The sequence below is a fragment of the Oreochromis niloticus genome, linkage group LG7 (assembly GCF_001858045.2).
Source record: "Oreochromis niloticus isolate F11D_XX linkage group LG7, O_niloticus_UMD_NMBU, whole genome shotgun sequence".
Taxonomy (NCBI): Eukaryota; Metazoa; Chordata; class Actinopteri; order Cichliformes; family Cichlidae; genus Oreochromis; species Oreochromis niloticus.
In genome coordinates this window covers 51,963,698-51,978,354 of record NC_031972.2, presented here as the reverse complement: position 1 = coordinate 51,978,354, position 14,657 = coordinate 51,963,698, and the positions used below count along the sequence as shown (strand labels likewise).

General features: G+C 40.3%; 1 protein-coding gene across 1 annotated transcript; it reads right to left on the bottom strand.

Moving 5' to 3' along the window:
• Nucleotides 1-101: 101 nt before the first annotated feature.
• commd4 (COMM domain containing 4) lies at nt 102-6,470 on the bottom strand. Its single transcript, XM_003440440.5, has 9 exons — nt 6,444-6,470; nt 5,745-5,897; nt 5,420-5,491; nt 5,242-5,307; nt 5,105-5,144; nt 2,074-2,193; nt 840-920; nt 558-734; nt 102-469 (listed from the first exon to the last, which is right to left on the bottom strand). Exons 1-9 carry the CDS (start codon nt 6,459-6,461, stop codon nt 429-431), a joined length of 768 nt encoding a protein of 255 aa, XP_003440488.2. The 5' UTR covers nt 6,462-6,470; the 3' UTR covers nt 102-428.
• Between the last annotated feature and the right edge of the window lie 8,187 nt (nt 6,471-14,657).

The window sequence follows — 14,657 nt, the reverse complement described above, 5'->3', positions numbered from 1 at the left end:
ATATTAAATAAATTATATGTGTTACAAGTATCTTATGGATTTGGTGTTATTGTACCTACATTTTAATCAATCCAGTTCTTTTTGGTCATCACTTTTTGACAGATAAGTTTTATATTGTTTTTATTTATAAGCATACAGAGGTAAAACACAAATAATTAACATAATTAAATGTGTTGAGTGAGACAAGCAACATCTTTTTTAAACAATGATCATTATTTTTTACTTCAGTAACAAATATCACACAATCTGGATACATTTCTACTAATTTTTACTAAAATGGTAGAAAAATACAACTAAGTATCAGGTGAGAGACACAAGGAATTACATTTTTTTCAGGAAGAATACATAACACTGTACAACTTGTAAGTATGGCACTTTAGGCAGTTAATCATCATTATCATCGGTTTTCAGAAAGTGACGTCTGTTGTTCATTGTAGTGAGTTCATTAGAACCTGGGCTTGTTTGAGCTCTGAAAAAAAATATGGAGACAATAAAATAACATCACTAAACATCACAAGTCTGGCAAATTAAAAGACAAAAAAGGATGCTGAACTCACCAGCAAGCAACACTCTGAACTTGTCAGCAGAAACGGACACCACAGTTGTCTCTGGGGCACCTGATTCTGCTCCTTGCCTCTGCAGTTTAAGCTGAATTACTGGTTGATTCACCTCCCTCAATTCACTGGAGCTCAAAATGTAGTCCACTCGCCAGGACACAGAGTCCAGTCGACCCACTGATCACAGAGCAGAATTATGTCAGTGCTCAGTCATCAACTTCCCAGCAGCAGCCATCATTAATTTTCTCTTCTTTCCTGAATAGGAAAGGCAAAAATACTTACATCTCAGGCTTGTCTCTCTTAATTTCTCCCGCAGTGCAACATGCTTGTCTTCGTAGGACTTGCACAGCCCTGTAGTGTGCTCTAAAGAAATATTGAGTAGAAAAAAATAATTAAGTGTTTCAGCTGATGATTAGCTGAAGAACTAATTATGCATTACCAGACGACTAAAAGAAAATCTAACAGTTACAAAGTCCTTAGAAGTATTTAATATTTATCAAATAAAATAGACCTTTTACTATTTCTGAAACATAACATACAATCTCAAAATCTCAGGCAGAAAGCCACCTGTCATTTTTATTTTTAATGTAACAAACAAAAATCATGGTGAAACTTTGGGCCTCTTATTTTTCAAAGGGTGGATTGACGTGGCACAGACAGCCTTCCTAACACAAAGCTGTGATTTATGCAGGGAGGGGCCACTGAAAGCGTGCTAGCTTGTGTCTCCACTCAACCTCAAATGGGGGATTGTCCATGTGTAAGGCAAATGTGTTAACACCACTTTTATAGAGTTGTTGATGCAGCAATGCACCACCCAGTCTGTAAATCAGCATTGCCTTTGTTCTTCATGATGTACTGCTTCTTTTACTGTCAATGTGCATTTATAGAACCAACACAATAGGCTATGAATAGGAAACAATAGAACAGAATAACTTTACTGTCCGTGTTAGTGGAAAACTGTCTTTGGTTCACTAAGTCAAAAATCAATTCACAATATGAAAAACAATGATAATAATCGGCATGCATTCATACACATGCATACGTTAAAAAAATTAATTACAGAAATACATTACAGCTTCTCATTTTTCAGTATACCAGTTTCACTTGGCAAAAATGATGCCTTACACATCCATTTAATAGCTAGAATATCCTCTAACATCATCCTGAGGACATTTGTTAAAAAACACAATAAATGATTTTGAACTAATGCAATACAGGAGTTTCTAAAAATCCTTGCTCTATTATACTTATGTGCTCATACTCTAGAAATAAAATATTAAAATCCTGTAACATAAACTCTGCATTTAGCTGCTCTTGTTCCACATTATCCTTATGTGAGACATTTCCCCAGGATATTAGATGTTAGATTAAACTAGTCACGTATGTTTTTGTTAGAAATTTTGGCTGTCCTTGCTCTTGGCAAAGGTTCAGGCATGAGAACAGATCGGTGCATATCAAGTTGTAGACTGTGCATTTATTTTTATACCTACCTTTGGACACAAACACACGGGCTTACCTTTAGGCAGACCAAGCTGTTGTAGCTCACTGGATAGAGATTCACTGTCAACGTCATGCTTCGCTGCACTGGAGAAAATAAAGCTGAGCACTGCCACACTAGCTTTGATGTCTCCGCTCTCTACAAAATGGTTTATTGACACAAAAACAGCTTATCTGACAGAAAATGTAAATATACAAAATGTAAGTTGAACAGTGTTAAAGACTTGTGTGTAAGGCGAATTAGATAGACCAGGAATGCCGCACAACTTAGTCCATTTACAATGTGTAATCATTAATTTCTGTTTTTCCATAAAAAGCTCAAAAAGAATTTTAATGCTGCTCCCCTAAAGCCAATTTTTGTGCACTTCTGGAACCCTTTAAGTGCTCCTGCTATGTTTTAATGACTTCCATGAAGTCCTGTTCTAACACATCACCTGTCCAGCCACTCATTCACCATAAACTACAAAGTGGCACAGTGAGAAAACGCGGACTTTTGTGTCAAACCGACCCACTTGCTATTGTCAAGATCATCACTTGTCATGCGATCTGGGTCTCTGGTTACTACCATCTGTCTAATCAGCAGTGTCAACAGGAAAAATGTGCAGGCTCCAAGCCCAAAGGTCACACGTCAAGTCAGGAGCACAAACAACCGAATGAATGAGAATGAGGCCTGGCCACTGAATTCATCCCTAAAGAGTTAAACTGTTAAGACACTACTCTACTGTAATGTTCTCAGAGACCCAAGGAAGAAAACTCACCACAAATGATGTGAAATCAGGATTGTGATATCATGCCTTTTAGCAACTAGTAACAACACTATGAAAGCTCAGAACTTTATTTCCACACCAGCAAGATCAGCTTCAGCCCAGCAACCAGATTTGTTTGTTTTTTTGTAGCTTTGTACTCTTCTCTATTATGACATTTAAGTTTAAGAAGATATTCAATATTTTAATATGGTGGACTTTGCTGCTTTTTTAGACAGTGTTAGAAGCTGCATTGTCCTGAAGAGGACAATGTTCAAATTTAAATGAGGTAGGATTACTGCATAGCAACAAAACCTTTTTAATCAAGGACCAAGCAGCCAAAGACTTAGAGGCACACTAGTAATTTACAAAATCTGGGTTATAATATCCCCCCCCAAAAAATTCAAAATAATATCAAAAATACACATTCATGGAAATAAGCTTGTACGGGCAGGGTGTGGTTTGTGGCTCAGTTGCAGGGGAGGGATGATGCAGCAGTTTCAGGGGGCAGTGCCACGGGAGGCTGGCTGAAGGTGATCACCTAATTGGGTTGCTCCTGTATTTTATGAGTTAGCATCTTGGGAGGGTGTGTGGAGAGAGGAGTCTGAGTTAGTGGCAGAGTGGCTAGAGCTGTCCAGGGAAGCTCAATCAATAGCCATAGGTCAAGATTGCTTTCCACAAACAATAGTTTATTGTACAAACACTGTATCTGCTGCGTCGTTTTGGGATTTACGTTGGCTTAGGAAGTGCTATAACGTTATTTTAAGAAATAAGTGGACTCATAAAAAGGTCAACTTAATGAAACGCTAGTTACAAATAGTGTTTAACAAAATAACAAAACTCAACAAGCTGACTGATCCAAATGAGAGACACCTCAACCTATATAGTAACTGAATAAATCACTTGGTTGAGTAAGTCCATTTGGTTGACCTCAAACCAGCTCCACCCTCAACCATGATTCCCCCCTAACCACCACAACAGTTAAATGTTGGGTCATTAACAAAATAAATGAATAAACTCCATCTCAAATCAACAAATGTATGCAACAATTTTTGCTCGATCATGCCAGATTTGCCTAAAAATGTTATGATCCATAGTTTGGAGATTTTATATACATATCTTTTTTTATATATTTTCATACTTTAAGTACATTACCTTACATAGTACTTACACATCTTTACAGTTAAGAAATAAATATAAATAACAATAATAATAATAATAATAAATAAAGTGAACAAATACTTGTATTCCCCCAGTGAGGGTTACTGATCAGTTAGGACAAGGCAGATGTCATGATTGATCAAATGCACGAAGATCAAATATTATAGAAATATATAGTTGGATCTTTAAAAAAAAAAAAAATCCTTGTGGAAAGACAGATAAGCTGCAATAAAGACATAAACTTCTTGATAGTGATGTGCGGATCGATACTGAAATATCGATTCCTCCGATACCAGTAATTTATGTTCTAGAATCGATTCTCATATTAAAATATCGATATTTTAGTAATTTAGGGTAAATTTGTAGTTCATCATTAAGAGGAACACAGTGGAAAGAAAATAAGGAAATATCATTCGGATTGTCTACATTGGAAGGAACTACTTCCTCTTCCGCCTTTCATAGTCATGTGCGAAATACGGCTGTGAAATACGGCTGTATAAATGTGTCGCAGCCCCTGGCGTGCGCACTCACAACAATGGCTGAGCCTAAATGGAGTCATGCGCGGACGTATTTTACCTCCACAAACAGCCGAGACGTGGTTTGCGATACATGTGGCAAGAAAGTGTGGTGTTGTGGCAACACCACTAACTTCGTCAAACACCTCAGAGTAAATCATATCACAGAATATGACGAGCGTATGTTGAGGCGAACTGAAGAGGAGGAGCGGACAGGGACAGGTGCTGCTAGGGCGAGACAGACGTCTCTCGCAGAGTCCTTTAGTGCTGCAGGCAGGCAAGGTGTTCAAATAGAGTTTTTTTATTATATGATGAATTCTGCAGTATTAAGTGATAAGAACAAGTAGTCTGATGTCCTGTAATCATGATGACGCTAAAATTTGAGATACAATAAAAGATACAATAAATAAAATAAGTTTTTGTACAAAGTATCGCTGTCGGATCAGTATCGTCGATACCACCCTGAATTTTACTTGGTATCGGATCAGAAAGGAAATCAGTGGTATCGCACATCACTACTTCTTGAATCTAAATAGAAAAAGCCAGTCATATGTCTGCAGACAGAAATGTTAAGCACCTTGAAATGTAATTGCTGCATCTCTCTCAGAGAAACAACAGAAGAGACACTTACCAAACTTTGCATCTGCAGTAAGCTTTCCAACTTTTTCATACTGAAAATGAAGCAAGAGAGAGAAGACATCACAGATCTGTGTGTTTCAAAACTACAGTCTACATATGATGAGCCTATAGAAATGTCCAACAACTTACATCAATGCCCTCTCCAAGCAAATCCTTCAGCACTTGAGCACAAAGGAGCTTCATTTTGACACTTGACTATTACATTAATGGAAATAGAAAACATACTCGTTATAAAAAAAAAATGAAATCAATAAACTGGTGCCAGAAACAACACATTATTTTATCTCTTATGGTTTCTTTTACTTACAATTTTTGCTAACGTGCTGATTTCAGCAAGTACCCAATCTGGGCAGTCCAAGTCTCCACAGAAACGGAACCGCTAGGACAAAGAGGGTGGCTCATAAGTTCATACACTGTGCAATAATTACAGTATTTACAGTCACAGGCTCAAAAAATGGGCTACTGGTTTAGCTTGCTTGCTAACTAGCAGCAGCACTAAACGTCGACGCCTATGAGCTAAATTTTCCGTCATTGCGTTTATACTTAAAGGGACTATATAATCCGACAATTAAACAGAATTATGAATGAATTAGACAGCATTAAATAATGTGATAAATAGCGAACGAGCTTACCATGGTTGTTGAAGTAGGAAGACAACAGGAAGACGACCCTGTTTCCTTGCATCTAATTGGACGATGTCTTAGGACACGTGACGGCCTGGCTGCAGCACCCTTGTTCCTCCTTTTTATTTGCAGGTTGTTCTCTCTCTCTCTTTCTTTCTCTTTCTGATGTAGACAGTTTAGTGTGGATTAGATATGAGGTCCGTACTTTTTTTTTCTCTCTTAATCAGAGGTTTAGTGCTATGTCATAAAGTATGGTAGAGCACATAAGCATGCACAGTTCACATTCATTAGTCAGCTATAACTGATCACATAATCTGATATTACCAGGGGCGGCTCTAGAGGGGTGGCATGGGCTGGCATGTGTCACCCTAAAATGATCCCTTGCCACCCCTAGTGCCACCCTAGTTTTGTTTATGACAGCATTGTTTATTAAGATAAGATAGCATTAACAATTTGAAGGTGGAATTAAGGTGAATGTTATTGACACTCTGTGTGTAGCTGAAAAGTTTAATTATGTGGGCTACAGAAAATAATTAAGTTACAGACTATATTTATATGAAACGTGCATACTTACTGCATTTGAATCATTTTAACCATATGTAACACCTGCATATGTGTTTTAAAAAAAGGCTTTGATTTTACCACCCCATTTGATTTATATGCCACCCTCATAAAGTCATGATTGCACAGCTTCATGTTCATTTCTACCTGTCTGAACATCTTCATCAGCACTGTTCTTCTCCCTGGACAATTTCTCTGTCTTTCTTTTTTGTGCCAAGTTCATTAACCTCACAGCCTCATGGAAAAAGCTGCACCTCAGCCTTGTTGTACAGGTGTGAGGCTACGCAGCCTTCTGTGTGAGAAGAGGCGAAACAGTTGGTGGGAGGGGACCCTCGTAATTTTCACCTCCCTGATTCTGGGTCTGTTAATATAAATGGCCTCTAAAGAAGAAAAGCTGGTACTAGTCATTTTTGGGAGCAGATTAAACCACTCTTTGCAGCACTTTCTTATTGGCTTATACACACAAATACACAGGTATTTGACTGTGGTCACCAACTCCACAGCTTCTCCTCTAATGAATAATGAAGGAATGAGGCATGTGAGCGCTTTCTAAAATCCTCCACCATCTCTTTTGTCTTCACTACACTGATCGAGAACAAGTTCTTCCATCTCCCTCCTTTACATAGACTCATTGTTGTTGGAGATCAGATAAACAACAGCTGTATCATCTGCAAACTTCCTGATATGACTGTCCAGATATTTTTCTACGCAATCATATCTGTGAGTGAAGGGTTAAATACATAAACCCTTGCAGAAAGCCAGTGCTGAGTATGATGGTAGAGGACAAACAGCCATACATGTCCATAGACTCTGGCCTGCCTGTCAAGAAGTCTAGAAATAAGTTTCGCATTGATTTTCTCAACCCTGACAATAAAAATTTCTTGGCTACTATCTGTGAAATTGTGTTATTAGAGCCAGAAATAAAGTCCAGGAAGAGCAGCCTGGCATATGCATCCCTCGCCTCCAAATGAGTTAGAGCAGAGTGGATTACAGCTGATACTGCATCAGACAAAGCTCTTCCTGTACTCATACTGTTGTGGATCCACAGTAATGTCAACCGAATCCTTAATGTTGGATAAAATCAGCCATTCTTGGTAATCAGGGAAGTGCCAAGTGAAAGTGATATATGCCTTTCACAGCTGAGTCTTTAAGCACAGGGAAAATAATGGACCTCTTACAAACAGACAAGCAACACAGCTTGGGAAAGAGAGATGTCAGCGTCATGGTGAGTTCCTCAACACACTGTCTTAGAATCAGTCCTGTGATGTTCTCTCATACAACATGAGAATGTAATCAAACTGCTTGTCAGAAGGTAAGTGTGACTTGACACTTGAGCCTAACATTAGCTTATAACATAAGGTTAGCTTATAACCAGCTGTTGTTGTGGTTTAGCCGGCTGTCTGTCAGCTGTCCGTAGACGGGAGGATCACATGTCTAATCTGCTGACAATAAGTAATTACGAAAATATCTGGAAAAATTTGCATATCTACGCACATTGTCTTGTGTTAGAGCCCTGACGTCAGTTCAGCAGATTGCTTGAATTGAGAAGGAAGGGGATGAGGTGGAAATCACGGAGGAGGAAGCAGTGGTGAAGGAGAAAGAAGAGGAGGAGGAGGGGAAATAGATAATGAAAAAGAAGATGACTTTACTGCATTGAAGGGCCAATGGAGGGGGCTGTCTACTGTAAATTCTTGGACAACAACCTCCTTCCCTCAGCAAGAACACTGAAGATGGGTCATGGAGGCTCTTCCAGCAAGACAATGATGCAAAACATCCCACTAAGGCAAAAGAGATTTGTTTGTAACAGCTAGACTGTTCACTGAGGAGAAATTTAACTAAAACCCTGAAAAACATTCAAAAACAACTTAGAACTTAGAACCTTTATTGCCAATGTACAGTTGCTTGTACACTGAAATTTGGAAGCAAGACCACAAAGGTGTGAAAGTAAAGAAAACAATATACAAGAACAGACAGTATAAAACACTATGTACACTATATACACAATGTAGACGTGGTAATAAAATATAGTAAACAATAAATAAGGGTGGAAGGGCGGCGGTCATTAAGTGATGGAGATTGCACATCTGCCGAAATATTGCACAGGAGGAGCAGAATATTGTACAGAAACAAAAAGAAACTCATGCACACACAAAAATAGTAATAATAATAAATAGCAAGTAGCAGCAACAGAATGATTGTAAAGGGGGGGGGGTGTTGTTTATTAAAGGCCGAGCTGGAATCAATGAAGAGCAGCCTTACTGAAGTCCCACTGTTAGAGAGTCATCTCTGGGATGCCGGTGTGATAGCTCCCTCAGGACAAGGACTCAGCAGGGTTAAAGAGTGGGGCACAGAGAGTGCTTTCAAGATACTTTAATAATAATAATAATCATAATAATAACAATGAATGAACATTAACAGCAGGCCAGTAGTACAGCAATTGGCATCCTCAGAGTATGGGAGTGCGTACGTGTGTGTTGTTCTAAATAATAAGAAAACAGGGAGAATAAAAATCATTACTTGACAAATATAACAAGCATTACTTTTCAACACCATATACCAATAAATATAAATAATCAGCTAAATGTTCTGGCTTAAGAAAATCTCACAGTGGTATTTTACATAGGCAGAAAGCAGGATTATCTGCATATCCAAAACAACAGAAAAGGCCTAATATCTCAAAATTAGTAAAGATTTGGCCTCTAGTGGCCAAATAGCCTAACTGCTATATACGAATCTGACCCGTGACAAAGGCTACGGTGGTAAGTCACATGCTTTTACTAATATCAATCAAATCTCTTAACATACTCCATATCACTTACATGTCCTATAATGCGCTACTGCTGACGTAAAACCCCTAAGGGATGTAAACAATAAGTGTTAGCATTGATCTGTCTCCGTCTAGTTAGCCTAAGTGGAGATGTAAACTTCAGCAGATTTCTAACAACTTCCGTAATTAATGGCAGAGTTATATTCATCGTATAAATCTGGGAATTGACCCTTAGAGCTAACGTGGTTCTGACTCACGTTTGTGCAGGAACTCACACGGCTGGAAAACGCTACTCCCCCGAACTCATGGAAAAATCCGCTTATTGCTGCTCGGAGGACTCTTAGTAAGGCTGGACTGTCGTAAGAGCATGTGACATCATCACCCAGCAACCAGTGAGAACAAAGTGAAAAACTTATTCATGTATTATTTACCACTACAATTATAACAATGCAACTGAAATATAAGGAGACTTTCTGACACAACCGCCCCCAAATTTAAGCAGTAAGTTTGCTCTTCAACAGAAAGTCTAAACATCATTGGGTTTACAGTCCTCATCATCCTCCCAGCCTGAGAGTCTGACTAATCTGGGAACAGGCCGAAGATATATCTGTCCCTTGATATTCACCTCTTCCGTTCTCATACAACCATGACCACGTCCTGGACAGGCCGTGACCACCTTGCCGATAGGCCACTGAGTCAACAACAGTAGTTGTGAGTCAACAACCACAACCACTTGACCTGTGGTTAAGTTGTCAGTATCCCTCTGCCATCTCTGTCGCCTCTGAAGATCAGTCAAATGGTGAGGAAGAAAGTTGGACCAAAAATGGTCTGCCAGAATCTGGCTATGGCGCCACCGCCGTCTTCCCAGCATCTCGCTTGAAGCATAAATTGCATCTTGTCGACCCATCAGCAGTAAGTTCGGTGTGACTGGATCAGGATCAGCTACATCCGAAGAGATATATCCGAGGGGCTGTGATTAATGATTCCTTCCACCTCGATAAGCACAGTTTGCAAAACTGCCTCTGTGACTGTATGGCCTCCCAGCACCACCTGAAGAGCTGTCTTCACAGATTTTATCTCCCGCTCCCAGGTACCTCCAAAATGTGGGGAACCTGGTAGATTAAACTGGAACTCAATCTTCTGCTCTGCCAACTGCTCTTTAATGGGGGCTTTGAGAGCTGGGAAACTAGACCGAAGTTCGGCCTCTCCTCCCCTGAAGTTGGTGCCACGGTCAGATAGGATCTCATATGGCTTGCCCCGGCGTGCAATAAATCGATGCAGAGCCACGAGAAAGGCATCGGTATCTATGCTGTCCAACAGATCAAGATGCACACAGCTTGTAGTCATGCATTTGAATATTATACCCCAAAGCTTTTCGGTGCGCCGTCCTACTTTGATGTTGTAAGTCAAAGTCAAAGTCAAATTTATTTATATAGCACATTTAAAACAACAACCATTGACCAAGGTGCTGTACAATTAAGATAATTAAAAGAAATAAAAACATAGGGAGATATGATAAGATTTAAGAAAAATAATCATCAAATTAGAAGATTTGAGTGAGAAATAAGATAAATAAAAGTAATACAAACTCATTCTGATTTAAAAGCCAAGGAATAAAAGTGGGTTTTCAGGCGGGTTTTAAAAGTGTCCAATGTTGGGGGGGTCCTGATGTGAAGGCGCAGTTCATTCCACAGTTTCCACAGAGACCGAGGCCCCTTGCAGGTGAATCACGTCCTGACGAACGGTTCTCAGTGGAAGTGTCTCTGACTCCTTCCCTAGATTGAGATGCTGCACAGCTGGTGGTAGGATGATGGCTCGTTCAGAACCATCATCTAGTACAGCAAAGGTCTCTAATGAATACTCAGCATTGTACAGATGCAACATCTTAACCTTTAGCAGGACCTTATGTGGATGGTTTGGGCGATCAGTGTAGATGGTGGACGTATCTGGAGCAGTGCTGACCATCAGGACTTTCCTGGGCTCCTGTTGGCAAACCTCATGCAGCACTGTAAGATGTTGTTGTTTGCACACTTTACAGGGTGTCTTAAGGGTGCACTCATCAGGTGCATGATTCCGGCCACAACGGCAACATCTGTAATCTACTCTGCAATTTGGGTGGTGGACAATGTCTTAAATTTGGGGCAAAGATTAAGCTAAGCTTAATGAATAGTCTGGTGAAAACAGAAGCCAGCTGATCGGCGCAGGTTTTGAGGACACTTTCAGATATTCCATCGTAGCCAGCGGCTTTTCTCTGGTTTACTGCTTTGAACACACTGCGAACCTGGTCTTCTTGGAGAGTAAATGTGTGTGGGGTGTGCTCAGAGGGGGCTATGGGCAGAGGAGTGCGCATGGTAGGGGTGTCTACAGTTCTCTCAAAGCAGGCAAAGAAGTGGTTAAGTTCCTCTGCTCATGAGATGTCCATGTTATCTGTATTTGTCCCATTGCCTTTGTAGTTGGTGATGTGTTTCAGGCTCTCCCATACCTTCTTGGAGTTGTTGTCCGAGAGGTGGTCTGATAGCTTATTTGAATAGTCTAGTTTCCTGCTCTGATGCATTTTTTAAGGTCTGCTCTTTCTCTGCTATACATATCCTGGTCCCTCGATTTGTATGCAGAGTTGCATGCCTTTAACAATGCCTGAACCTTACTTGTAATCCAGGGTTTTCGATTGGGGTAGACCCGGACCCGCTTTTTCGTAGTGACAGTGTCCATGCAGTGCTTGATGTAACCCAGCACTGCAGCAGTGTGTGTCTCTAGGTCGGTATGTTTGAAGACACTCCACTCTGTGAGAGCAAAACAGTCCTGTAGTTGAGCCAGAGCTTCCTCAGAAAAGGAGTTGATAGTTCTGATGGTGGGCTTTGTCCTTTTCCTGAGTGGTGTTTATGGCGGGACAACGAGTAGGGAGAGGTGGTCGGACATACTCAGGTGGGGGAGGGGAACAGATCTGTAGGCTTGCTTAATATTTGAGTAAACATGATCCAAGGTGTTATTCCCTCTCGTCAGGCATTTCACATGTTGCACAAATTTAGGCAGCACAGTTCTTGAGCATGCTTTGTTAAAGTCCCCTGCGATGACACGTACTCCCTCTGGATATGTCCGTTGCTGTTCGGAGATTGTGTTGTGCAGATAGGCAAGGGCTGTGCTAACATTAGTGTCTGGTGGTATGTAGACTGCTGTTATTCGCACTGCAGGTAGTTCTCTATGCAAGTAGAAAGGCCTGCACATGACAGATATTGCCTCTATATCCGAGAACAGACTGTGGTGATGATCTTAGTGTTTGTGCACCAGTTGTTATGTGTGTAAATGCACAAACCTCCTCCTCTGTTTTTCGCTGCTGTAGTCTTTCGGTCGCTGCGGTGCATTGTGTGGCCTGCTAGCTGCATCGAGGCGTTGGGAATTTCCTCGCGTAGCCATGTCTCCGTGACGACCAAGACACAATAGTCACGGACGAGTGGCTGTGCGGCAAGAAGGGAGCAGTGGTTTAAAAGGCTGTTTCTTTAGCCTGGCTAGCAGGCCTGACCGGCAGCTGCGCTTTTGTTTGCGTTCCTTCCGCCGCCTGCGTCACTTGGCCAATAATAATCCACAGAGCGCCTGATGTTCTCCGTATCTCTGGCAGGATGTTGTTGATCCACTGATAATCGCTGGTAACGGGGATCTGGCTGTTATAACCAATGTTGTATAATTCCAGATGACTGTAGGTAAATTTGGCTATGCAATAAGGGAAATAAAGGAAAAAGAAAAGAAAAAGAGGAGCATCTAAGTGGGGAGCCGCCATCTTTAGTAAACAAAAACATGAAGCTGGCTTTCTGTAGAAGTTCTTACAAATTGTACCAGGATTCTCCGCCTCCCTCCAACTTTCCACGTTAAGTTTTGCTCTCTTTCATTCAAATACCAGAAGTATTTGGTGTTTGGCTCTAAATATTCAGTATGAGAATGTAGTGAAGAGTTGAAGGACAGAGCCGACACTTTCGTACAAGCAAAGCACCCATTACATCGGGGGTGTCCAACTCCAGGCCTCAAGGGCTAGTGTCCTACAGGTTTTAGATGTGTCCTTGATCCAACACAGCTGATTTAAATGGCTAAATTACCTCCTCAACATGTCTTGAAGTTCTCCAGATGCCTGGTAATGAACTAATTATTTGATTCAGGTGTGTTGACACAGGGCGATATCTAAAACCTGCAGGACACCGGCCCTTGAGGCCTGGAGTTGGACACCCCTGTATTACATGCTGATAACATCTGCCCCACCCAGTTCCAAACATTAACACTTCTAACGGAACACAGCAGAAAGTGTTTTCTCAGTGTCAAATTAAGCACAATTTGCAGTAAATTGTGCATTCAAAATCTGAGTAAAGCGTTTTTCTTAATATTTCATTTAAATACTTTAAACCAAAACTCCCAGGTCACACAGTGATTCATGCCAGTTCTTATGGTCTTGTTTTTAAAAATACAAATCACTAGACCTCAGCCACCTCATAGGTAGTCATGACCATACGTCTATTAAAAAGTATGAAAGACTATGCTGAATGTTCCATTGTCATGTGCTGTGATGCAAAGAAGACGGCAAATATATCATTATGAGACACAAACATACCTCACAACCTTTATTTTGTCTTCATTTTTTATGTTATACAGTGAAAAAAATATGTTTGATGAAGTTAGATTTGAGTAACTTATTTATATGGTATAGCAGGGTATCAGTCCAAGGGATATTGAAGTGACCTGTGTGACGATGAGTGATTTAAATCTAAGGTCCTGAACCTGTAGAGGTGCAATCATCAGCGGTTGTCCAGTAGAAGCAGGAGGCTTGTGATGACAGTAAATCCAGTTCAGTAACATTTATTGGTTTACCAATCTTTTATTTGAATCAGGACACTCCTCCTTGAGTGTATGCAGGTCTCTATGGGCTGTGTGTGGTTCCTCTTAAAGAAATATTATAAAATAAATATTATAAATGTAAGAGATTATCAATAAAGAACAGGTTTGTTGCTTTGGAAGGTGTATATGTGTTTGCTATTGATGTTTTGAACACATGGGGCCAACTAAAGAAATGTGTGGCAGTCCCTTAATGGCTTATAAATCAGCTCACTGTGATATGAAGCAACAATTATGTGGATTATTTATGTGGATTATTTTTTATTATTTGTGGAAAACCTCTACAGAGCTAAGAGGACTTGAGCTAAATATTTACATAGTCATGGATGCACACAATAAGCAGCAGTAAAACTAAAGAGAAAATGTTCAGGGTGTACCTGAAATGTGAATATTACTGAAATGGAAGGTCTTGCTTTATTGTAAAGCAGTGTAGCTGCTTTACGTGAGTAGTGTTGGCTTGTGGGCCTCGGCGGCAGTAAAGCTAGCTGCTAGTAGTGACAGGGTGAGCTTGTGGGCCCCTGGAAGTGCCTCCTCATGGTGTGGAGTTTTTGTTTGGTTGTTGTGTTCTTTGTTGTTGCAACCTTTTCCTTTTTCTAAGTGTTATTAGTCAAACGGCGTTGCCGGCTCTTTATGTTAAGATTATTTATAATAAAGACTATTTTATTTACTAAAAGCACCTGTCTGTTCTCCTTTCATTCTGTTCTGGACTCATTTGTTACTGG

Bases quoted from the DNA above. Each gene is read 5' to 3' on its own strand.
- commd4 (XM_003440440.5), bottom strand. The intron at 2,194-5,104 runs GTAAGTGTCTCT...ACCATTTTGTAG, and splicing joins TACTGCAGATGCAAAGTTTG to AGAGCGGAGACATCAAAGCT. The intron at 735-839 runs GTAAGTATTTTT...CTCTGTGATCAG, and splicing joins AAGAGAGACAAGCCTGAGAT to TGGGTCGACTGGACTCTGTG.